Below are 26,090 nucleotides of genomic sequence, written 5' to 3'. Positions count from 1 at the left end.
CTGACTGAAGCTCGTTCAAAAGATGGTTAAAACAGAAGCGATCTGAAACAGCACTGAAGCCTGTAAAAGGCAAACATTTCCCATTGCTTTTCCAACTGAAAGTGCAGCATACAGGCGAATCTGGTTTCAGTGTCAGCTTCCTCTCAGGTTTCCTAAATGAATTACCTAATTCAAATTTAACAAGAAAATTGCTCCAACAGCACCTTGCATTAATTGCACTTTCTGCTAGAGGAGATCAAAACTACCTAACTCCTGAGAGAGACATCAAGATCCCTGACAAGGGAGAACACAAAAGCCAGCTTTCCTTCCATCGTCAAGATCCCTCATAAAACTCGCTGAGTGCTGTATCCAACAACTGAAAGTTATGTGGTCCCCCTGGGCTTCTCACATGTATGGGTTGCTCAGGCAACAGATGAAAAAAAAAAAATCATTTTGCTTCCCAACTAGTCTCCCCCACACATCTTTTATACACCGAGAAAACATCAGGAATATTATACTAGGATAAACTAAGAAAACAAAAAGAATCAAACATTCCCAACCATCTGAACTGGTCCAAGCTCAGAAGGAACAACCAGGGAATGTCCTCTACCACTGCCAACACCGTCATGTACACTTCCAGGGGTTACCTTAATGTCACTGGGACATGGATGAATTGTCTCCCTGACTGAAAGAAGGAGTCATAAGCAGTGCTAGCATCCATACAGCTCCATTTCTTTATACTTCAAATGAAAGCAAGGAGGTAGAGATTATAGAAACACGCAGAGCTTTAGCACAGTTGGGTTTTGAAAGCCAAAGAAGTAGTTTGAGACTCTTTCAGGAACGGCAGAAATTTGGAACACCACACACAAAAGAATTTTTTCAGCTCCTAGTATCAAAAAGAACTGCATATTCAATTTACCATACTATGTCTGTGGATTTCAGGTATAGCTCATCTACAGAGGCACACATACAAAATATATCCTATGTTAAAAATGTAAAAAATTTAGTAATCCTGGGAAAAAATTAATTAAGATTGGAAAAGTATCCAGCATTTCTGAGTTTCATTTAAAATACCAACCCAAACTTTATAAACAATCAAACAAACAAAAAATCAAAACTGTAAACATTCTTCTACAAAAACAATATTGATGAATAAAGATGACACCAGTAAACCACTGCAAAAGGTCACACAATTTTTAAGTGTGTCTTCACCATTGTTAGGAGATCCTATACTATTAAGTGCCTTTATAATGGAAGTATGGATGGACAAGCCAAGAATTTCTCTCTTTGAATAGTTTTATCTCCTCTTCCTCATGTAACACAATCTGGAACACCAGCACAAACACGGAAACAGGCACATACATGAAACATATTTTAGAGACATTTGTGTAAGTCATTTTTCTGTAGTGCCTTCATCCTACATATGCTTCCTGCTATCAAGACATCCATCCATGCAATATACAATTAGCACAGACTATTACTTTCTGTGCCATTTACTCACAGAGGTAGACCATGAGCATCAATGGATCTACTTGCAAATATAAAACCCATTATGTGCTTGTAGAACTTGGCAACAAATATTAAATCTAAAATCATTATACTTTATGATAATTTTTATAATCTGATCATAAGGACACTAAATGCAATAAGAAAGCCAGTGCTGAAGCATTCATTGATTGTCAGATACTTCAGGCAGTTATACTTACATTTTACCCTATGATGTGAAAGTACAATATAAAACAATGTTAAAACAATATAAAAAACCCTGTTACTAAGACAAGCAGCATTCTTCCACTTGACAAAAAAACAGAAATGAAAAACAATTAAAAATTTTTAAAATGCAACTCAATAAAAAATAAATTACATGTTTTCCCATATTTAGTAATAGAATACTAATAAAACCTGTTTGCTTTTTAAAAGACATATCCAAATTCTGCTACCATATTTCTGCAAAGGTCCCTTTATCATAATAAACTAATCTAAAATATCCCCAGATTTACATTTAACAAAAGAGAAGCCCCTTAGGCAATGCTGTCAGTGCAGGTCAGCTGAAGGTTAAATAAACCCCCTCTCATTGCACTGGTCATCAGCACAGCTCACCTCACCCACTGAGACCCTCCAAGGTTACACCGACTAAAGACAAGTAAACTCCAGTAGCAGTTTAGAGGACTCTAAAAATACAGCATCTGCTCTTAGCACAACACACTGCACTTCTATCATTTTACACACTACAAGAGTTTTTTCTACTTCTGAGCACAGAGTCCAAGAATATGCAAAATTTTCCCCTCAAAAAGGAGAATGTTTTTCAGTAACTGAGAAGACAGCATATCAAAATAGTAATATTATTACTCATCTCATAGTAATTATGCATTTATACTCTTTTCTTTGCTTAAACTGTAAGACTCCTACATTAACACTTCCTAGCAAATTTTCATTTAAATTTAAGTACAGTATTTAAAATGGTTCTTCATGCATCCTTCTACGTGGTTCTTCCACATTTTGAAATAGTGGTGGTTTTGCTTTGGTTTCAGAAATGTAATGTTACAGCATAGAATCCTGCAAAGATCGCTACTCTGGGAATATACAAAAGGTTATTCACTGCCAGAATGTTAAAGCATCTCTGGATTTTCCGGGCAGTCTGTCAGTCTCTATTTTCTGGAAATGCAGTTGAAAAGCTTAACAGACATTCTTCTTTAAGAAGGTCTTGCTGTTTAGATCAATTTTCTTTTTAGAAGATATGTTGGGCCTCCCTCAGAAAAGAAAAGAGTGATGTCCCAGATACGTATGCACCAGAAAATCCCACTGAAAAATTGCATGACTTTTCAGGACAATAAACAGGACCCAGAGTAGCAGTTGCTTTCTTCAGAAAAATTCTGCATAATCTGCATTAATCAATTAAGAAAAAAAAATATTTCTAAAGAACCCTAAACCATATCAGGTATACATGATATGAATAAAGACAATATTAAGCTTATTAATGAATGAGTCTCCAAACGGTGGGCAATAATGGTCTGGCCTTAGCACACTGGGTGTGCCTGTGGACACTTTGCAACCTCTGTACACTAAGTGGTTCCTACTAACAAGTTGCCTGATAGAGCCCTCACTATGACAAATTGCATGGCTAGAAATTAAATCAGTGTTCCTATTTGCTCTGGTAATGGATTTCACTCCTTACAGAACCTAAATCCACTAATTAACAGAAGTTGATTTCTACTCAAGTCCATGGTACAAGTGTTTTGTGATTTTTATCCTGAGCAAAGTCCTACTAATATTCCTAGTAAGCATGTAGGAAAGCTGATGTGCTTTTACAGTTTGTTTAGTACCCGTGCCATGTGCCTTAGACACTCCATGTCTGAGTGGCTTGACAGGAAGCTGAAGAGCTGAAGTAATACACTAAAATAGCAGATATCTTTCTAGTGCCCCAAAGTACATTATCTGTATTTAGTATTTTCTTTAGTGAATGCACTAACATTGAATATGCACTTACAACTGCTTCCAATTCAGCACTCAGCTCTTTGGCTGGCATAACTGGAATTTAGAGGAATATATCCTTTTCAGTGTAATGCTCATTAAAACAAATATTCAGAAGCAAAGACAAGCTGGATTTCTTTAAATAACATTAATTCCATTTAGGAAAACAGAATTAAATAGATATGAAAGCATGCTGCTTCTTCCTTTGGACAAAGCATAGATAATAATCCATAATAAAATGGATTTAAATTGAATTAAACCTTGGTTAAAATAGAATGTTAGCAAAGAAAATTATTTCAGTGCTTCCAAGGCACTTGTGCTTTTCAAGCAGTAGAAGTGAATAAAAACAAGCAGCATCAAAAGCTGGTCAAAAAGGTGGACTTTGTAAGCAAGATAAAGCTTAAAATACCGAAACCTGCACCGTCCAAAAACCAATCTTCACCAGAATGCTTAGCTCTGACATCTTTTTTTCATATGCATATTAGTGTATCTGTCTTAACTTGTTTGAAGAGAAACCAATAATATGTATAATATGCTTTTTACTCTGCTTTGCTATGGAAACAAGACATGTGATCTCACTCTCTGGCTTTCTGTATTTTCTCAGATAATTTTTAACTTGTTAGATGATTTCACCTAATTAAGAAGGGGGGGAAAATGAGGAAAAAAAAAAAAGATGGTGTCAAAAGTAATTAACTTCCTAGAGTTTATAGGAAACAGGTAAGTAAAGGTGCGGAACTCAACTGCATAGGACTGAGCAGGAAGGCACTCCTTATGGCACGGGACAGACAAGGACATGGGACAGACATGGGCTCTGGCACAGTGCAGAGGGAGCTCTGCTCTGCCCTAAGTGCCCAGGCCAGGCCTCACAGGGCCATCTTCCCAAGGCTGAGCCAAATTGCTTCCCAAGGTAGTCCCTTCAGTCTGCCTTTTGCAATAGAACTGTAGTTTGAAAGACATGCCTATGTAGAATGTGCTACAAAAAGGGACAGAAAAATAACTTTCAGAAAAGAGATTAATAATACTTCAGCTCATTACTTGAGCTTTCATCCCTTCTTCCAGCTTCGTCTCTTCCTCATTTAGGGCTGCAATGCTTGCTGTTGATGGCAGTAACAACAAACACAACAATATTGACTTGCTGTTGATCAGATGTACCAGCAGTGTATGGTAACTCAGAGTGGTTTTCCTGTCCAGCTGTCTGTTCCAGGTGCATTTCACCTGAAGGAACGGACTGTTTCAAAAGCGATCCCATTTGGACTGCATAGCCAGGAACAAAAGAAAAGCAAAACCAAGACCTTATCTCAAGATACGATTCCTGTTTGGATAGGCAGCACTAAAAGAAAATTACAGCCTTTGTATAACTGTGCCTGCTTGCTAATTCCCTGGTGAGTTAAAGTTAAGGCTGTGAGAGTAATAAAGCCTCTTCTTGATTGGAAAATGTTTCATTATATGAATAAATGAATCACTTGTCCACATCTAGGATCACTTCCCCCATTAAACTGTACAGAAACATTAAAATGTAACAGCAGGGAATTCAGCCAGGTTTTATCTCCCCCAGTAACTGCAACAACCTTGATGTACACATCAGATTTCTATTAAAAAACCCTACATTCCAAGCAAGAAAATTAAAGATTTTCTTATTTCTAGCAAAAGTTAGTTGCTCTTATTTTAACCTTTGTTCATGTTCATACTTCCAGGCATGAAGTGCTACTAAAGCATGTTATACTTGGCATCTCTTATTACTGAAGCAGAAGGCAATGTAATTTTGTGAGAAAGTGTAATAATGCAGTATTCATTTTTCTTCTGTGGCTGGAAGCCAACTCTATATTAATATTCATTTCCAGTATACAGAGCCACAGTATTTCATTTATTTTAAGAATTTACAATTAATTTGGTATGATTCTGTTATCTGCTCGCAATTTCCTTCCCTGTTTCTTTTAGCTGAAAAAGCAGCTCTTGTATAGACTTTAAAAAAGTAAATTCACAACTGAAGCATCAAAAGATTGCTACTGGCTACTAAAGGCAAGAAAAACAGGGACAGAACAAAATGAACTTGAAATATTACAGATGACAATGAAAATTAACTTTCTGCAAATGGCAAAAATTCAATCTGCAGAAGTTCTCAGTTGACTTTTTCCTTTCCAAATTCAGCAGATAAAACGTTTTAAAAGATTTTAAAAGATTTACAACTTGCAGTTTTCAACTGTAACCAAACCACATAAAGTTGTTCCTGTGCTTTTCCTTTCTGCTTTCAAATGTTTTCAACCATCACACTGCATTAAACTGCAAGTACCTGAATGTCTGTAAAATGCATTAAGTAGAGGGATTTGAAACAATCGATATAATAATAATAATTATTATTATTATTATTATTATTATTATTATAAATTCTTAGTGCTTCAAACCTTCAGAAAAAAAGCCATAAATAAATGTCTCAACTTCCTACACCTTAGGTTTTACCTAGTGCAACCACTTTTGCAATGTAAGTGCATTTATAATTAGCACCAGTTATTGTCAAACCAGCCAGTCATAAAGTTTATAGCTCCAACCTCCTAATCCACATTTACCTTCCTTACCTATGAAAGAGGCTGGAAAACACTTCCCCTTCCAGCTGTTTGCACTTCCTTTCCTGCACAGGTAAGATTACAGCCAGGCCCACAGCTGGGGCAGAGGGCAGTGAGTACATCAGCTCAGTGACCAGAGTCCCAGCAGGGATGAAACCATCCGAGATCTGCACTGGGAAATGCCAGGGTTCTACTACATCCTGGCAATATTGAAAGAGGGGAGGGATGGGAAACTGACAGTGGGAGCTATTTAAGTGAAATGAGACTTCCCCAAGTTCAGGCACCGCCGTGAAGACTCCGAGGACGCGCTCCCTGAGAGATGTGTATGTTCACACATGCAGATGAAAAACCTATTTCAGCAAAGCTCGTCTGTCAGCACAACCCGAGCTGTGCAAGTCTAGTAAGGAAGCTTAGGAAATTACGCAGTGAGTGTGGAAGCCTGCATAAAATATTTGAATTTTTAATCTTGGGTTTTGTCATTTTAGGGACCTTTTATTTATATAATAGTTCCTTTTTACTCATACAAATTTATGGAGAAAGAGAGGGGGAGGCAGGGTAGCTTTTCAGAAGTATTTCTAAAAATCTGGCCTTAAAATTCAAGGAATTTTGACAGAGTAAGGCGCATATCTGCTTTAAAAACTGGTGAGATCATGAGAAAGATGCACCAAGAAAGTCTATATATTATGCAATCTATATACATCAATTACTGAATAACGTGAGATGGCATGGAGATGCTATTTTATTACTAAACTAATCTTTTCACCTGCAATCTAGTCAATCAAAATGCTTACACCCAAAAATAGCCTCAAGTTCTATATGATTATTTTTAATTAAGAATTCATAAGTCAAGTTTTCCTTTTCATTCATTTGTGTTCCTGTTTATTAAAAGGGCAACAAGAACAGCTGTGGAGACAGACTAACTGGATGAAGTATAGTTTATGAGAAAAAAAACCAGATCAAGAATAGACAATGCATCTTCTTTTAAAAACCTTTTTCCTTCCTCATCCCTTTAATCTAACAGCTATTTTAAATACATTTGATAGCAGTGAAGTATTCTTCCTTTTTCTAAAAAAAGCAAAAATATTTTCAAGTAGATGCTATTTCTGTATGAACTTTGAGTTTTATTTCCTGAAATTTAACTTGCATAGCACTGATCTTAATGAAGTGTTTGCCATTTCGTTTTCAGTGAGCCAAATTAGAAAAGTAAAACGGGTATTTCATTTAGTTGTTTTATATCATATTTAACATATCCATACATTTCTTCTAAATGGTTGTGCAATGAGAATAGAAAAGGAAGGATAAACAGGAAGAATCCAAAAATAAGGCACCTACCAATCAAGGCTATTAATACTCCACTTGCCTTAACATTGCATTTCAATTTCAACATATGACACTATCAAACCTAAAACCTCTATTTTCTTCTTCTTTAAAAAGGGACAATTTGAGTCTTATAAATTAAACCTAGAATATGCTACAGATACATTTAATTTGTCATCCTCAAACTTCAAGTTATCTAACAGAAATTAATTGTACAGTCCATTTAACTCATCTGCAAACCCAAGTAAAAAATAAACTAAGGCTTACCTTCAGTACACTGCAGGAAGCTGATAATGAGCAGAAACCAAAAACTTCGCATTCTGCAGCCAGAAGACACCATTATTGATCCCTGCAAGAATTTTCTTTGTATTCCTTAATGAATCCAGTTATAAAAGCCCAGCATCATCGAAACCAGTGGTCTGCATTATTCATCTTCATACCTGGAATAGCAGAGGATTTGGAGGAAAAGGAGAAAAAAAATCTATTAGTACCTGAACACAAATAATTTGGAACACCAAATTTTACTTCACACAAAGACAGAAATTTTTAGTAAAAACTGAGAGTACACCTGCGCTGTAGCTGGGAATTTGGCAGGGTTTTGGGATATAATCTCTCAAGGTCAATGGTCGCTAAGCACAACACCAAATAATGATACGTGTTGAAGTTGAAAGCATGAGTTGTATTGATGTATTTGCACCAAGACACATGAAAAAAACCCAACAGGAGAACATTTGCACCGAGTATTAGAAACTGGAGCTGTAGATGAGTTGGTTAAGCTTTTCTGACTCCACAAATCTGACACAACCTGCATTTCTCTACCTCAAGGAACCACAGTAAAATTAATTCTAGGGCATTATCATATTTCTTGGGGATTTGAAACATGGATTGACTGAGAACAACATAGCAACTCCTCTCAGTGGGAAGCTTAGCCGGTCTGCTCCCTGCCATGGTTCTGGCGTTCCCTGCATGCTACACAAAGATTGCTCTCCTTGGATGAGAGAGGCAGTAACAGCTGCTTTGCTGCCAAAACACCCTGCTTGGTGAGGCAGCCTCTTCATATGACTGCACAGCTAGCTGTATTTCCACACAATAAACATCTCCAGAGAAAAGGGAATAAACAAAGGATGAGACCTTCTCCTGTCCTTAGCCTCGGACAAGATTTGTCTCCTACTGAGAAATAGGGACTGAACTACTCCTGTAAACGATGTACCAAAGGAAAAATTCTTAAAGCTATCATTTGCATTTGAAAAATATAATTACAGTGATAGAGTGCAGTAGCTGTGGTAGAAGATTTGACAGCAGAGTGCTCCCTTTTGCTAATGACTCTATTCTCTCACCAGCCAGCTGAGTAACTACACACATCCTCTTCCATATCTCAGTGTGTGAAGCTAAGTCATGCTTCAGCCCTGACTATTAGAGTTTGGGAAGCTAGAGAAAAAATAACATCCATAGAAGAACAGATTATTTTAAAGTAGAAATCTGGCTCTACATATTTCAGATATGTGAAACAGCTCTAGAGAACACTGAACACCACAGCAATCATAAGATGCAAAGGGCCGAGCCTGGTGTCACATTGGCTTGGCCTTTCCAGGATGAAGGAACAGGATTGCATGGATGTATTGCTGAGATATCTGAAATTAATGTTACTTTAAAACCACGTAACAATGACTGTGTAAAAATTTAAGTGGCAGGATCTAAGGGCCACTTATGATTCTTATGACTACTAGAGCATTTTAAGGGCTTTAAAAATACTTTCACCCTTTTAGCAAGGAGAAGTGGAAAGCATGAAGAGCACAAAATGCCAGATACAGAAATTCTACGAAAAGTTGATCATTTTTAGAAGTAGAAAGTGTATATTAATCAACATTAATCATAATCAATGATAAAGTTTGTTCCCTTAGCACACAACACCAAGAAGACTGACACTCATTTTTTTCACACAAGGAGAGAAAGATGGGAATTAACAGAAAATATTATGGAACAATTTCTCTGGCTCTCAATGAAGGCAGTGTACCTGTGGAGATTATTAAATAGCCAAGCAGGTTTCTTTACTTAGCTCCTCTTTAAGAGAACCAGAGGCATCCCCCTCACAAGTAGGCTTGCAATCCCTCACACAGGGAAATGAAAGAAAACTGACATCTGAGGCCATATGATTTTATGTTTATTGATACATAAAAACGAATCCTTTTTTTCCAATTTCCAACTACAGACAGGTGCTCTTCAGTCACAGGCACTTTTTTTCCCCCACATATTCCAACAAGAAGCAGGCAGCAGCAAACTGAGCGCAGGATGGACAGAGTGTGGCTCTCTCTCCCTGGCACACACCCGTGTGCCCTGAGGTACAAGGTGTGACCTAAATTTAGATAGTGACACAGGACAACCTCAAAGCAGTTATGAAGAGACAGTCACATTCCAGCTCTAGATCTTTTACTAGTCCAAAAAGGAGGCAGTGCATTCAGCAGAAATTAAAATTGCAAAGGAGTTCCTGCTGAGTTAAGAAGAAAAAATTGCCACCATGATCTCCAAAACAAAGCCCTGGAGATAGTTCAGCTAGAAGCTTGGGAAGAGTTTGGATTAATTTTTCACCTGCAGCACCCAAAGGAAAAGTCATAAAACTATTTCACACACACTACAGACTAATCAGCGTAATTTCAGTAAGCAATCAGGATAATCCAAGAGAATAGATGATGAATAATCATGGTTAAAAGTGAAATTAAATCAGCCTTCTGATTGCTCCCAGTCTGTCCAGAAGATCCGGCCTTCCTGAGACTCAAGTTCTATCACAATTTCTATAACATATCACTGCACTCCCAGGTTTTGAGATATCTTTTTTCAACTTCAACTGGACAGTGACATCCCTGTGCTTTATCATCCTCAAAGTCATCACTTCCTTGTGAGCCTTTTTAAATTGGAGGGGAGAGGAAAGAGTTATGTCAAAAATAAAACCAATAATCAAAGCACCACTTGCAGTAGGACCCAGCATCTCCCAAGGAAATAGTTGCAAACTGTATGCCAAACACTTTGCCTTTTTTTTTTCAATTGAGTAAGAGTTCTTAAGAGTTCTTGACCTTCTAAACTGACTTACTTTTATAAGGACCTACAGTTTCTGAAAATATATTGATGCCTTTGTAATACCAAAACCAGCAGAAACTATTCCATTTAGACGAAATTGTGAGCACTTTAAAGGACAATTTTAAGTGTTTTGTGCAATATATTGTTCTCTTTAGATTGCTGTAGTCTACAGACATAGAATTTAACTCAGTGTGCTGCTGCAAAAAGAATTAAAAATAAACTAACCAGCCCCTACTAGATTACTGGTAACACATGTTTATCTAAAAACCCAAGAAAAAATTAAAGTGTTTGAAAACTGATGCAATACAGTTTGGGTTTGCTTCTTTTCTTTTGAATAAACTAACATGTTCACAGCAAAAAGAAATTAATGGAGTATTTGAGAATCTCAGTGTGGCTCCAAGTAAAAGAAGGGTGCAGTTCCAACCATTCATCAGCATAACAAAAGCTAAACCTGAGAAAGGCATCCAGACATGAGCTGGAGCCAGAGAGCACTCGGACTAAAGACATTGCTGTCAGCCACATCCCTTCTGACCATCCATCTATCAGTGATACAGACTGTCGGTGGCATCTCACAACAACAACAACAAATCCCAAACCAAACGAGTAGAAGCAGGAAAAGATGTATTAAGTTACTTCTTTGTAAACAGAAAAAGGAGACCAGAGCGAGTGGCTGTCCTGTGCAAATAAGTTATTTCCCCTCAGACTTCAATAAACCTTTTCTCTGCATCGCTGACTGCTTCAGCTTGTGGGTGGGGCAGAGAGAAACTCCCTAGAGCAAAATCTTGCTTGAATTTCAGAGTGCAATAAAAGCTGCCCAGAAAATTCCAGTTGTAACTTAAATCCCTACTTCTGGGCCATACTGTAATCTCCCAGAGGAAAAAAAAAAAAAAAAAAAAACACCCTGTTGCAAGTAGAGTGGTTCACCTTCTTAAGATTCTTCTCATATGCACCCTTAAAGAAGGCTAGATCAGGAATAGAAATGTTAATGTTCAAACCTGTAACACTGCAAAGGTACTGGGCATCTCTTCATACTGTATTCAGAAGCTGTGCTCCAAGTCCCAAATATCTCAGTGCCCCCGCCTCGCTTCCTTGTTCCTCTGTGCTTCTGAACCTCCTCGCAGACAGAACACGACCGCTGCAGAATACACGCCACTGCTGGCCATCCCTCTCCCCGCAACATTGCTCAAGAGCACCCCAGAGATAAGAGAAAGCTGCTCCAAGCATGCTCCTTGAAATACTTTTATCTTTGAAGAGAAAGACCTCTGAAGGACTGCTGCATCCCAACTCTACTCTGTTTAACCTTCCCAAGGTTTTATTTTCAAAAGCCAAAAAAGGGTCTTTTAAGAGCTTCCGGACAACTGACACAGCATGCTCAAAAGCTGCCTTTTCCCTCCTGTTCTATCCAGCTTTTCAGGCAATTAAGACAAAGGAGAACACAGAGATCTTTCCAGCTAAGCAAGGATGTTTTTCTTTAGCTAAAAGTCATTCAGACTAATGCTGATGTATTTTAGACTATAGTGCCTAATTTTCCAAATCATTTTAGAAACACCACAGAGCACTTGCAACCTCAGTGAAGCTTTAACATCCCTATTACAGAAATAAGATTTATACTAGCTTTACAGATGATGAGGCACAGGGAGGAAAGGAACATGAAGCATAGCTGCACAGCTCATACACGCCAAGGAACTAGCAGGACCAGGCAGTTCTTCTTATAAATCCTGTGTGACCTACCTTGCCACACATGCAGCACCCCCACTGCCTTTCATAACCCAGTTCATGAAACTGAGTAATTCTGTAATATATATGAGCCATTCTGCAGAGGAAAGGAGGGGGAAAAAAAGGCAAGGGTGAGTAGATATATATTCATACAATATAATAGACTACTTAGCCTCCTGAGAAATCATGTGTCCACGTGCTTTCCCATCATGAGGCTTTCCCAATAAAAAGTTAAACTTACTATAATCTGTAACACAAGAATTTAATTAGTGAAGAGTGATTAGTAAAACTGTCTAAGCTGCATTAGCAAAATACTCAAATGAGACTAATACTGTTTATGATCCAAGAGCTACCATTTTCTACAGAGATGAGATCCAGCTCTAGTTTTCAAAATCGAACATATCTTCAGATGCATTCAATATGAGTTATTCCTAAGTTCTCAATATGCTTATTCAAAAATTGATTTACATTAATAACTCCACATTAATGCTACAGTCCCAGATTGTAGAAAATCTGGTTACGATTTTTAGCTATGAGACCTTACAAAAAAACCCTGACAACAATCAAGACCGTGCTGATCTAGTTAGCCTCCTTCTACTTCCTATGGTAAACAACCAATGCCTGATCTGCTCCAATGAAACCAGCTGCATATTGCAAGGTGAAAGGAAAGGCTAACTCTGATCCATCTAAAATGGCTAACAAATACTTCCTTTCCATTAAAAGCAATTCAATGCTCAAAAGGTAGCAGGGAGTCTTATCTATATTTCTGTATTCAACAGTCCTTATTAATTGTCACCTTGAACATTGGATTTCTAACCCAAAACATTTCTTCCCAAGTTACATGGAAAGAATACAGTATGAGGGGAGGGAATAATACAGTAAGAACAAGACTTGACCAAGGTCAGCCAATCTTGCTACAAAAAAATTACTTCAATGCATTCAGCTGCATTGTGCTCTGAAATTACATGCTCATGTATGAGCCTGATGAATACCTGAAACAGTGCAATAAATGCCTACCCTAAAATTGACAAAGACCCCAGAAAGACCCACCCCACCCCAGCCTGAGTTCCCAGCTCTACAGTGTAACCAGATCATTCAAAATATCCAATCTACCTATGCAAGACATGACACTAGACAGTGCACTGACACTATTTTACCAGTGGAAAATCACAATTTAGTCCATCCGTCCCCAGCACCTCAGTGGTCTACCACAATCACTCATGGAGAAAATAAATAGGATTTGATAAGAAAAGACAAAGATTTTCCCTTCTCATCAGTGCTCTAATTCAGCTTGGCCTCACAGTCGTGTTTTGCAGACACGTTACACAGCGGTCCATTCCCAACAAGCCAGCTTTGCCCCTTGTTAACACAGGATAAAGCCTGGACACTCAAGGGAGTTTTCATTCAATAAGCCAGCAAAGTAAACCTTTGCTAGCGCTAATAAGAATGGCTTTTTTTGGCTCCAGGCACTCTCCTTTGCCAAGTCTGAATTTCTCTTTTTGCCTTTGATAAATGCTCAGAATCAAGGGGGGTGGAGGCGGACAGAGGGTGTCACTCAATCCTCATTGCAAATTCTCTGTATTTCACCTGAATTGACACCATCCTGCCACACAAGACCACCTCGACATGAGCAGTGCAGGTAAAACCCTTCTACCATTTCTGCCCTCTCTGCCACTACAGCTTCCTGGGGACTCAAAGATAAATCCCCACCACCCAAAGAAGGGGGGAGGCAAAGGGATGCTGTAAGTCAATTACAACTGTTATCGGCCGTAATATCTTAGTGTCATGCTGAGCATGTTAAATATGCTGATCACTGTGGACACCAGAGGCATAGTCTGAGGCTGTTTGCCGTTCTCTTCATTAAACTGCAAAACAAATAGCTCTCATTTTCAAACCTATGTAGGACAGATTTTATGAACATCAAAAATAAACAAGAAAATAATGAGTATATTTACAAAAACACTGAGAACCATATGACAAACCTGAAGAAGCAATTGTAACAGCTGAAGAAAATTCAAAGGCTTTTCAAACTTCTCAGAGAAGAGAAATCCTCAAAATAATCTATTTATATTAAAGATCTCATTTCTTTCCCTTGGAAAAAAAAATCACTAGGCTAACATCAACCAAAGACACAGCAGTCTTGTAAGACAGGAAGCTGTTTGTTGACAGCCTTGACAAGGCTTTGCAAAGGCCCGTATTTCTCAAAGCTGTTATGCCACTTAGCTGATCTTTTTTTTTTTTTTTTTTTCCCTCCACTGTTTTTCACAGCTGAGAACTTGTTTGAAGTGGAAGTAGACTGAAAAACAAAACAAACAGAACTAAGTCCTGGGACTGTGGTCAGACATGTTGGTACCTGTGAAGTGACATGGTGTTTCTCTCATTGACTGCAAGGATTTCAACACACCTGATCTGCTTTATGGCCACCAGGCCCTGGGCTTAGGCAGGGAGATGAGTTCTGATAGAGAGTACTGAATCCAGCTCTGGGGCCCCCAAGATAAGAATTGTGTGGACCTTTTGGAGAAGGTCCAGAGGAGGCCACAAAGATGATCAGAGGGCTGGAGCACCTTTCCCATCAAACAGGCTGAGAGCTGGGGCTGCTCAGCCTGGAGAAGAGAAAGTTCTGGGGAGACCTTACAGTTCCTTTCTAGTACCTAAATGGACATATGAGAACTGGAAAGGGACCCTTTACAAGGGCCTGCAGAGAAAGGACAAGAGGGAATGGCTTTAAACTGAAAGAGGGTAAATCTAGAGTAGATGTTTGGAAGCTTCTCTTCACCATGAGAGTGGTGAGGCACTTGAACAGTATTGCCAATCCCACATCCATGGAAGTGTTTAAAACCAGGCTGGATGGGGCTTTGGGCAACCTGGTTTGGCAGCAGGTGTGCCTGGCCATGGAAGGGGGGTTCGAACTAGACAATAATTTAAGGTCCCTTCCAACCCAAACTGTTCTGTGATTCTGTCTTTCACAGCTGACACTGAAGTAAGACTCCACAGACCAGCGCAGAGCCAGCAAAACACCCACACATTGCTAACTTCCAAAATAAAATCAAGTTACAGGCAAGAGCAGACAAGAACACATTTTCACCATGCATGTGCAGCACTTTTATCCATGCTATAACCAGGTTAACGGGGGCTATATATCCCCAATACACTGCACCACCTGGGAGATGGCTGTTTGCAGCCTCGGCATTTGATATTCAAGCACAAACCTCAGTGTGGTAGCACCAATTCCCTGGAAATTACTGCACTGGAAACTTCTTTTCTGGGCACGTGCCAAGGAATATTATCAAAAAGATTCATGAAACTGCTGGTTTAACATTCACTTTAAAGCATCCATTTTCTATCAGTTGTACTTACGATCGTATTAAGTGGTCTGTATTCAATATAAATTATATTGTTCCTGTTTCAGGAACAAGCTTGAGTATGCTGCAAAATCACTTCAGATTATTTTAAAAAATTCTATCAACAGCATTTGTTATCAGAGAGATACCAACTCTTTATAAGCAACTGAAAAATATTTACCATTTTAAAAAGTCAGAAGCATGGGCATATAGATATAGTCACTATGCAGTGAATGTAGTTTAGGCAGATCTTTGCTTAGGGAGGAATATTGTTCTAACATTAACATCTGTGACACCATGGCCTAATCATTGTGCAGTGAAATATGAATCAAAATCAATGGTGGCACCTAAGATGTAATCTCTGCTGTGTTTGGCTCACTGCACTGAATCTGTGACTCATAAATCATTATTACTAGCCATTCAGTGAAATCAATATTCAGATTCCCTCTTGGTCTATACATATGACCACTAAATGAAATAATAATGACCAAGATCTATCATATATTAGGTTATCAATATTACCAAAAGGGTTTTCTTGGGAGCAATGAGATAATCTAGGATAAAAAGATGAGCATGCAAAGAAATGTGAAAAACCTGTGACTATATATAGAGAGCAGGAGAAAGGAAATTTTAAATATTTCTTTTTCCATCATATGCTCAAGTATTGGAGTTTATCATAGCATCACAACAATGCATTTTATGAAAGACCATTTCAATAATGCATGCTTTTAACCATGTTTTAAAACATGCTGTACCTAAGCATTTTTCTTTTTCTTTTTTCAAATAGCCCCTTCTTACATTATTCCTAGCTTTGTTTCTTTTCTCTGAAGCACTATTAATATTACCATGATCAGAGAGTAGTGTTTTCTTTCCAGCAGCCTAGTGGTCAGGGCATTTAGAAGATCACATTTTAGTTCCACTAAATATCTCCATCACCAAACTTCCAGGAGTAATTCCATAAACTTGAATTTTCCAAACCATTTACAAACGATTTAGTTATTAAAAGGTAGTGGCTCATGTCTTGCATAGAAACCTGAGAAGTGGTGTGTGCTACCATCCAATACTTGGCCATGAGCCACAACAAAATTCTGAATTTTGACAATAGAGGAAGGGAAGAAGTCTTTAACTGCTTTCTAAGCAGACAAGAGATTCTCCAGGTAAGTATGACTTAGAGGCAGAAATTCCACTGAATTTACGTAAGCCTTTGGAGGACTTCTGTGTGGACTTCCTAAGTACAAAAAAAAGCAGGCAGTGCCAGAAGACATAACTTTCATGTTCACCACTTTTACATACCAATAGCACTTAGAAGGCTGAAAACTCTAAAATCATGAAATAAAAATCAACGGTCTCCTTGCTTTTCTCTCCTCGTAACTGGCTTTTCACATACACACATTCAAGACAAGAACTCAAGGGTGAGAAGCCCAGTATGAGAGCGCTGCACACACCACTCTCTTCCTTGCACCAACACACAAACATACTACTGAATTACACACCTACTGCTTGCACATCATCAAGGATGTGAGAAACATATGCAATAAATTTGGCAAATAAATCTACAGGATCTATTCAGAAAGGGCCTGATTCTGCGATGAAACAAGGGATTCAACACTCTTACTGGATGATAGGCTCTGCAAGGACATTCAAATTGCTGAGGTGTATAACAGTGCAATAGTGCTGTAGTTAAGAGTATTTTCTTGTACAATTTAATAAGCAATGAACATTCAGGTGACTATTCTTAACTATGCAAGACAGCTGAATAAGTACCAGTCATTCATCAGAGCTGCAGCATTCTTTCACTTGGGGAAACCTGGGCTTTCTTATTTATTCAAACTATAATAGAAAAATAGAAATTATTTCAGTTACTTTTTTATTCCTTTTGTAGAAAGTCTAAGTCAGGAAATGATAATGATTACATTTGGAAAAGTTACCAGCAAAAAGATCTCTAAATTATAATTCAGCAGGAAGGCTCCTTTTACCTTCATGTACCACTGTTTAAAACTCTTCTCCCTAGCAGCCTACATAACATTTTCTCTTCTGCAGAGAAATTTCTGAAGAGAAAGAAAAACTCCCCATGTATTGTGGAAACAGTGAAGGTCTCTTCCATGCATGGTGAAAAGGGAAGTGTGAAGTGATATCTTTTAAATATTAAACAAAATGGAATATGAGTTATCTCCAGCACTGCCATGCCAGCCACCATGAGCACTTGAGGACAAAGTATCCTGAAATTGCTTTCATGCAAAGAATTTTTAAAAAGAATGAACACTTTTTAAAGTATTCAAGAGAATGAACTCCTTCCACTGGAGTGACTGAAAACATTATATTTCCTGTACATTTTATTTTTTTAACCATCCATACAGTACAGATGAAATTAAAGATACATTTTAACACATTTTTTAGCAGCAATGTGACCTCTGATATTCTGTGGTTTCATCAAGCAGACCAAAAACGCACATTTACAATTTCTTTTAAATAATATAGTTCTTGATGGCTCAATGTGACAATGACACTGTTACTTTGGAAGATATCCTATTTTTCTTTAATTAGGCTACGTTATGATTTTAGATGATAATTTCTTTAGCCTTTCATGATTATAAATACTTATGTGCTTTTATTTTGTATTCTTGTACTAGAAATTAAAGAGAATTGCTTTTTATTAAAACCCTGATCCTCATACACTCTTCTGCAGTTCATGAACCATATGTACAACTAATGAAAAAAAAAAAGTCTACATTTGTCTATCAACAGTATTTATAAGTGAGAGAGTGGAAAGATGACAAAATTTTAATAAGAACGTTATATTATAGTAGCAATAATCTAGGTGTTTTACTGGGAAGTGAAGTGGATTACCGTAAATGAAAATTTTAAATGTCCTTTCCATTTTATAGATAACACAAAATGACTCTTTTCATGTCTCCAGCGATAAGGATACATGTGCCACACATATTTAAATAGTGCCTTCACCCTATCCAACCCTGCTCATGAATTAATAATTCAGTGACATTAATACAAGAAGATAAATGATAAAGAGGTTATAGCAAAAGGGCCAGTGGTACACATATACTTCTTTTAAAACAGCTAATACCTCTCTGCCAATTACAGTTAGAACTTTTTTACAGTTTTCAATGGCATTTTTACAATCTAAATAGCAGCTTATGCACACACAATTTCACACAACTCAAGCTTAATAAATCTCCTGCTGCTACCAAACAATCATTCTGGGGGATTAAAGTGCAACATCTGCTAACATTAATAAGCATTTTACATAGCAATATGTATAAAAGCAGTTGCTATCAGTCTTCTGAAAAAGCTTCCAGACTGGTTTGGCATAAATTATACCTTTATCGTTCGACTGGTAACTTTAGCTTACGGCAACAATAAGGTGGCTATAATGCTATCTAGCTGGAAAACAAAGAGAAATTATATACAGACTGCTATTATCCTTTGTAGTGCAACAATTTTCAAAACACTTGAAAAATAAACAAAAAAAAAAGTATATATGCAAAGAAATTCAGGTAAGAACCTGGTAAAGTCACATAATTTCAATACTTAGAAGAAACCAAAGACACTAATCTGTTTGCAAAGGACAATTTCTCTTCTAATACCTAAGTTGTAACTTTCTAATCCACCTCAGGCTTTTTAAATTTTTATTTGTATTTCTACCAAAGTAGCATCTACTGTGAAAGAATGTGTGCCTTTCCAAGGAGTAACATAAATATCGGGGGGGTTATTTAATTAGGAATTCCAGCATACATTTTTAGGTAGAATTTGGCAAATGAGCATGCTTTGGAGTCGAGAGACGTGTAACATCAGCTTGAGCCAAGAACACAGTTGGCAAAAGCAGCACAAACTTTTACTTGCAGCCCTGCCAAGGCAACTCAAGCCCTGCAGTTCAGCTGTGGACAGCCGAATGCCAGAGCCTGCCAATCACCCTCCTCTGGAGTGAAGAAAATGAAAAAAGTCATATTCTAGCTTTAAAAAAACCATAGAGGTAAAGTATTTCAGGCTCTCACTGCATAAGCCCTACTATCCTAGTATTTTTTAGAAACTGAACAGAATCAATAGTCAATATTGCGATAATAAACATGATAACACTTTGAATATCTTTTTATAGTGGCCCAAGATAATTTTGTCACATGAACAATGTAGGTGGGCCAGTATTTGCAAGCTCATATATTTCCCTCATGAAAGAATGAAGTTGTATTAAAAATATTCATTTATACAGAAGAACAGCAAACTGGATCAAATATATATGTAGAAATTATTTAATACACTAGTTTTAATTATCAATTAATGTCCCCTAATTAACATTATGATTTGCTTGAACGGGATTGTTTTAACATTATTTTTTAAGTCAAAACATTGCTTTAAAAATTACTATTATCATATTCTTCTGACATCGCCCACATTCTTATCTGACGCATTTTAAGAGAGATGAAGAAAATCAAAGCAATAAGATAATAAAAGATTCCAGCAATGCCAGTGCTTGACAACTAACACTCAGGGCCTTTTGATGATATCAGGGTTTAAAAGTACCCAGAACTAGGGCTGAAGCCAGGCTTAACTGAGAGAAAAGCAGTCATTAAAGGACAGTAGGAAAAAGCTTAAAACAAAAGGGAAGTACATTTAGCATCTACTTTTCCTCAAACCGATGGTTTCTTTAGGCTGAAGTCTGCACACAAAATTCCCATACAGATTTCTAAGACTGGAATCACTGTTGCCAGAGGAAGCACATGAGGATTAAGAACCAGGTGCCTCACTGCCACAAAGAGTCTTTCTTAAATACAGCTTGAATTTTAGATTACCGCTTTAAAACAAGTTTTTATTAAGTTCCTGTGTGCTGCCTTTAAAAACACAGCTTTATATTAAAGTGATAATTTTTTCTTTTTTATTTTATTTTATTTTAGAATAAAATTATATTGGCACATGATTTTCTTTTCAGGCTATTCCTCCACCTGCACTCTAATTCTCACATCAGACATATCCCTGCCATGTGCCAGCCTTACACGTTCAGGAAGATTTACTGCTGCTGTGATAGTCTCACGACTATTTCAAATCCAGGTCACAACTTTCCACAGTTACTTAGATTAACATTTGCAATTTAATCTATTTTAACACTAGAATTCAACAGCACTGAGACAAAAAAACGACACGACTTTTTTGCTCGAAGACGACTGAATATTAAATATGAAATTTAACAGGTTGTAATCATAACAGTTTGTAAACACTGTAATATATATGTCTGCCCTAATTTAGTAAGATGGAATTCTCACATAACACTCATCAAACTGAGCACAAAAAAATTGTCCTGGCATTTCACTAAATTAAAATCTTCAGTCCCCACAGCCAGAATGCACAAATTTAGATTTTATTAGTACCTTAAATCAAACTCACTTTTATGAAAGGCAATTTACAAGTCATCGTTTCTTCCGACAGCCAAGAACAGAACGGGGTCTTAAGTGTATTTTTACAGACACTTTGATGATAGTCTAACCTTTTGGTCTGATTGCTACTTTTAACAAAAATAGCATTTTCTTTGAAATCCAGAAAACTCTTGTTTTCATGAATATAGTTTTAAGCCTTCAGTGACAGAGTGGCTGACAGCTCAATGGATAGAAAGCAAATTTAAGAGAAGCCGCCCCTGTTAAGAAAATGCATGCCATTTTACCAGCTTCTTCTTCAGCAATCTCAGAAACTCCAAATTTAATCTAGATCACCGGATTTCACATCTTGCCCAAAGATACTATATTGTGCCAAACCTTCACACTTGCAAACCCATGCAATTCATACAGATGTTCAGCAAGCCACCTTGATTTAACTTGTGCTCTATGTACTTTAACATTTTAAAATCCTAACAATAACAGCAGTCAGCATTACAGGCACTCCTGCAATAGGATTGCACATCAGATGCACAATGAAATCATCATCACCAGGTGTACTCCCTCGCACTGCCAGTTACTCACCAGAAATCAGTGGGAGTCACACCATGGGGACAGGGAAAAAAAGAAGAAAAAAAAAAAAAAAAAAAGGAAAAAGTAAAAAAGCAAGTGAGCAGGCAGAGCGGGAAGACGACATTCCCCGCAGCCAGTTTGGAGTGCAGAGGAAGCGGGAAAGCCCTTGGGTAGGGCGTAGAAGGAGAGGCAGCAGATGGCAGGGGAAGGCCTGGGGACAGAGCGGGCGGGCTCGCCCTGCCCGGCCCGGGGAGCCCGAGCGGAATGAGGAGGGACCGAGGAGCGGAGCACGGCTCACAGCGGAGGAATGAAGTGAACAGGGACCAGAAAACATGCGGCACCGCACGGAGAAGGGAAAGGCCTGCTCGCATTAAATATCTCAGCGTAATTTGATTTCCTCCAAGCGGACTGCCAGCATTGCCGCACTCACCATGAGCTCACTTACAGAACTTACTCCTCTCCAGGACACAACTACAAGCTACGCGGACTGCAGCTATTTGCTTTGGAATCCATATGAAAAACACACCAATCTACATCAGAGCCCACGAAACTCTCAGGACAATTGAGTCAAAGCAATAATAAACGTGGAGACAGAGGAGGAGCCCGTGGACACCCGGTGTTACAGGAGGGGCCAGCACACACAAGGTGCAGTGAGATGTATGTCTACATCTCTTACCTGCACGCAAACATTTTGAAACACTGGCCATGCTGCAAGTAATCTTTTTCTATAAATGACTGATGATTTCACAGGGCCATTGCAATATTCTAGAAGTGGATAATGATTTCACAATGCCATAATAATGATATTAATTTTAAAAATAAGGTGACCACAATTTCAACACATCCACTGCCCATTCTGGGATTTTTTTTTTCTGTTTGTTCGTTTAAAAATCAAATCCAGAAGAGGTTGTGACAGTAATAAGCGTACAGCTTACTTATGGGTCACTATTGGGCTGAACTAAGATTTTATTTCTGGAAGAGAGAAAGCAAGAGAAGAGGATGAATAATAGAGATGAAAATGGACAGGGAAAAACCAAGTCAACCTAAAGGTCCATCTTCTCAGATATGTAAGAAGTGACAGACAGAGGCATGACAGAACACTTCACCCGACACTGCTTGGTTATCAACATGCCTTCCAAAAGTTACTCAGTTTTATTTTAATATCTCTTCAGTCAAAAGGTGATTTGACATTTTGACCTAAAAATAGCAGCTTTATAGGTCATTAAAAATAAAAATATCCAAGACTATCATGGCGTACAATACAATAAGAGCTTGCAGCAAGAAGCGTGGAAGGTTTCAGCAGCTAGAAATTTCACCCCAATTATTTCTTGTCTGCAAAATAAAAACCAAATTCACTGTGACAGTATTATTTTACAACAGCTAAATAAATACTAATTTTTAACTTTTCCACAGTATTGTTATTTACTAACTAGAACATGTAGCTCTACAATCCAGCTGGCGTAAGAGCAGAATGAAGGAAAACAGGCTCTTCCAGGCTAGCAGCAACCTTCATCCATGACTCTGGACACAAATTTCTTCTCCTGATCTCTCAATTTTATCACAAGATAAACTGCATACTTTTTATTTTTAAGTAAGTAGTATTTTAATAAAGACCCAGACATGTATACCCAAACATATACACATTCATGAGCAGATATTTACTTAGGATTGGTAAAACTTTGTTATTATTTAATTCACTTCTGAAAATATTTGTAAAACACACAGTGCCTAAGAACATCTTAAGACAGCTAAAATTCAAAATACATTCATCTAACTATTCTCAAATATTTAAATAGGCTACTAAATCTTGCATTTCTGTCTAGGGAGGTATTTATCTTGCAATGGCTACTAACAGTTTTAACTTCCAAACAGTAAGTGTTTATTACTTCAACACCCATAGAGCACCAATTTCCTAAAACCTGAACTTACGCACAAGTCCATTTCCCACTTCCCATTTTCAGCCCCACTCAATAAGCCATAATTATGATTTTTGTGTGTGTTTGCTGTAATTCTGGTACTGTAGTACATTTAACTGAGGTTGCAGAGGCTGTGGTGTGGGAGGAAAAGTACCACTGCTCTTCCACTAAGGACCGAAACATCAATAATTCAAGTTGATTGGGAAACACTATTCAAGCAGACAATTAATTTTTAAGAATGTGGTAGAAATAGTAACAAGCATTGCAAAACAATTTTAAATTTTACCAGACTCGTCAAGAAAGCTTACAAATATGAAGCTTTTGAAAAATCTGCATCTCTTCTTGCTCCAGGTTAAAGCAAAATGGACTGTAGGAAACACTCTGGAACTCCTAGCATAACTATGAGCATTGCTTGTGACCCCAGCTGCTGCACGGGGAGATCCCCCCCCAAAAAAAATTCACTAAAAGTGAAGCATACCTGAGAACCCAACGACTTCAGGAAAGAAGAAAGGAAACTACAGTCTACCATGCAAAATTAAAATTGCAAAATACACCTATCCACTAAGGTAGCTCCATTTCCTACACACTCATAAAACCACACGGACTCCAGACACGCCACTGCCCAAGACACTCCCGCAAGCTTCCCAGGGCTCCCTGACATTCCTTCCTCTGCAGCCCTGGACAGGGAGCATGGCCAAAGCCTCCCCCAGCCCCAGCACACATGTGTGCCCTTTCCAGGAAGGAGGATAGCTAAATCAGTGTTTCCTATGGAGCACAGGATGAACCTTTCTGCTTGTAAGAGCTCTCACTGTTTCCATAGTGAATGGCATTTACATGAAGGGATTATAAAGGTTCCCACATGAAAATGCATCTCTGGCATAACTACATTCTTTCAAGTTACTTTTCCTCCCACTTGCTATAGCTCCTAGGTGAAAGGAAAATATTGACAAAAACAGGACATAAGGGGGACAAAAGATAACCACAGACTGAAAAACATGAAACTGTCAAGCCATTTACGATTCTTTTTTTTTTTTAAAGTTTAGCTCCTCACGGCAACTGGGCAGCCTGAGATCAACTACACAGGGTAAAACACTTTAATTTATAGCCTAAGGGTTCTTCCATGTCTAAGAGGAAGGCGCATGTAAAGAAATACAATATCTTTCTCAGCCCGTCTGTTCTTTGAAATGTCTTCATTAAAATGGAGATTTTGACTTTTTGACTGTGAATAACAGAAAAAGGACAAACCTGGTTTCCAAGGATCTTCATCTGCAGACAGCACACACAAAGCTCCCCCTTCATTCTCACAATGATCGCACTCATGTATCACAGGCAGGTTTTCAGGGGGAAGGGCAGATGGGACCACCTCCAGTTCATAATGATTAGCTAAATTAGTCCTAATTACACCTTCATTTTATCATGAAGCAACTGAGGGAATAAAGCCAAGAATGTGGACCTGCAGGACAGAAGGACTCACACCTTCCCAGACCCAAGTGGCAGCCATGGCAGAGACCCCCACTGCATCCAGGATGTCACCAGAGAGCTACAAGTCACAAACCTACAGCAATAAAACTCTTCCTTTTTTTTTTGGAGGAGGGTGGGAAGAGGTGGAAATCTCTTGTGTACATTGGCATTCAGCATTTCACCAACACTGCAGTAAAACCACAACTTGTTCTATGGTTATATGAGCCTGAGTGAATGTTAGAGTACGATACCAGGAGCCACTCCTTTACAGCATCTGCGAGCCCCACCAAAATTCCACTCAGCATACTTAGGCAGTTAGTATAGCAGCAGCTAATACTACATATATGCACAAGACCTGAGCAGATTTTTGTTAGGTAACTTAAATAATGGCTTTAATTAAGGGTATATTAATCCTATCCCTCAGCTTTGCAGAGGTTGTGAGTTGTGAACACAGTTGTGCAAACTGCTTCACCACAGCACTGCAATAGCAGCAAATTTTCCCACTGCCTCACGTATTTTCTGTAAACCCTTACCAATTAGTTTTAATAATCTGTTAATGATGCAGCTTTATTTGTTGTATTGGTTATTAATGCAAACAGAAATAAATTACTGGACGTCTTCCAGCAGACCTACTAAATTTTTTTTTCATTTATTCAGGTCTGATTCAATTAACATTAGGACTTTGGTAACTTTTTTTTAATATGTAAAATTGTATTGAACAAAAATAATAGTTTTAAATAATTGTTTCATATATTGAGTGATTTTCTGTGGAAAATATGTAAGAACTAATAAATGTACTGACTACAAAATCTTATCGATAAATCACACCCTGGGGAGATATTAAGCTAAATATAATTAAAATAAACCAAATTTTTCAACTGGCTGTTAATTAGATAGCCAGCAGAAAGATGCTGACTTCACTGTTAGTCCCCATATTTTTATTATTTTTTAAGTCAAAATCTGTTCAAGCAGTACTTGCTCATCATGCCATTGACCAAAAAACACTGTAATCAGAAAAAATACCATTAGAAGTGAAGATGTAGGAAGGATCTATGAATTCTGTACAGGTGACAGAAGCATACAGAAGAATTTTATTCACAGGTATACTTGAAAGGTTATATTGGTTTTATGCGCTCTGCTCGGCAGATTTTTCAGTCATGTGCCAAGAACTGCTGATTACTCCCATCCCATTTGCCAAATACAAAAGCTTTATTAGTCATAACAGCACGGCTGTTCCAAACAGACAAAGAGATATAAATAATAATAAAAAAGATAGAAGAAGAAAAAGACTTGCCCCTTCTTCAGGGT

The 26,090-nt window shown here is 37.9% G+C and overlaps 1 protein-coding gene across 6 annotated transcripts in view; it reads right to left on the bottom strand.

Annotated features, from left to right (window-relative positions):
* The window catches only part of ADGRL2 (adhesion G protein-coupled receptor L2), a 311,558-nt gene that overhangs the window by 116,004 nt on the left and 169,464 nt on the right, over window positions 1-26,090 (bottom strand). For all 6 annotated transcript variants that reach the window (XM_083867780.1, XM_083867781.1, XM_083867782.1 and 3 more), the window contains exon 3: window positions 7,596-7,768. In XM_083867780.1, coding sequence (XP_083723906.1) covers window positions 7,596-7,668 — 73 coding nt within the window. In that variant the 5' untranslated portion in view covers window positions 7,669-7,768. The remainder of the gene's footprint in view (window positions 1-7,595; window positions 7,769-26,090) is intronic.

This window comes from Zosterops lateralis, assembly GCF_965231275.1.
Source record: "Zosterops lateralis genome assembly, chromosome: 9".
NCBI classification, from domain to species: domain Eukaryota; kingdom Metazoa; phylum Chordata; class Aves; order Passeriformes; family Zosteropidae; genus Zosterops; species Zosterops lateralis.
This window is presented reverse-complemented; position numbering and strand designations above follow the sequence as displayed.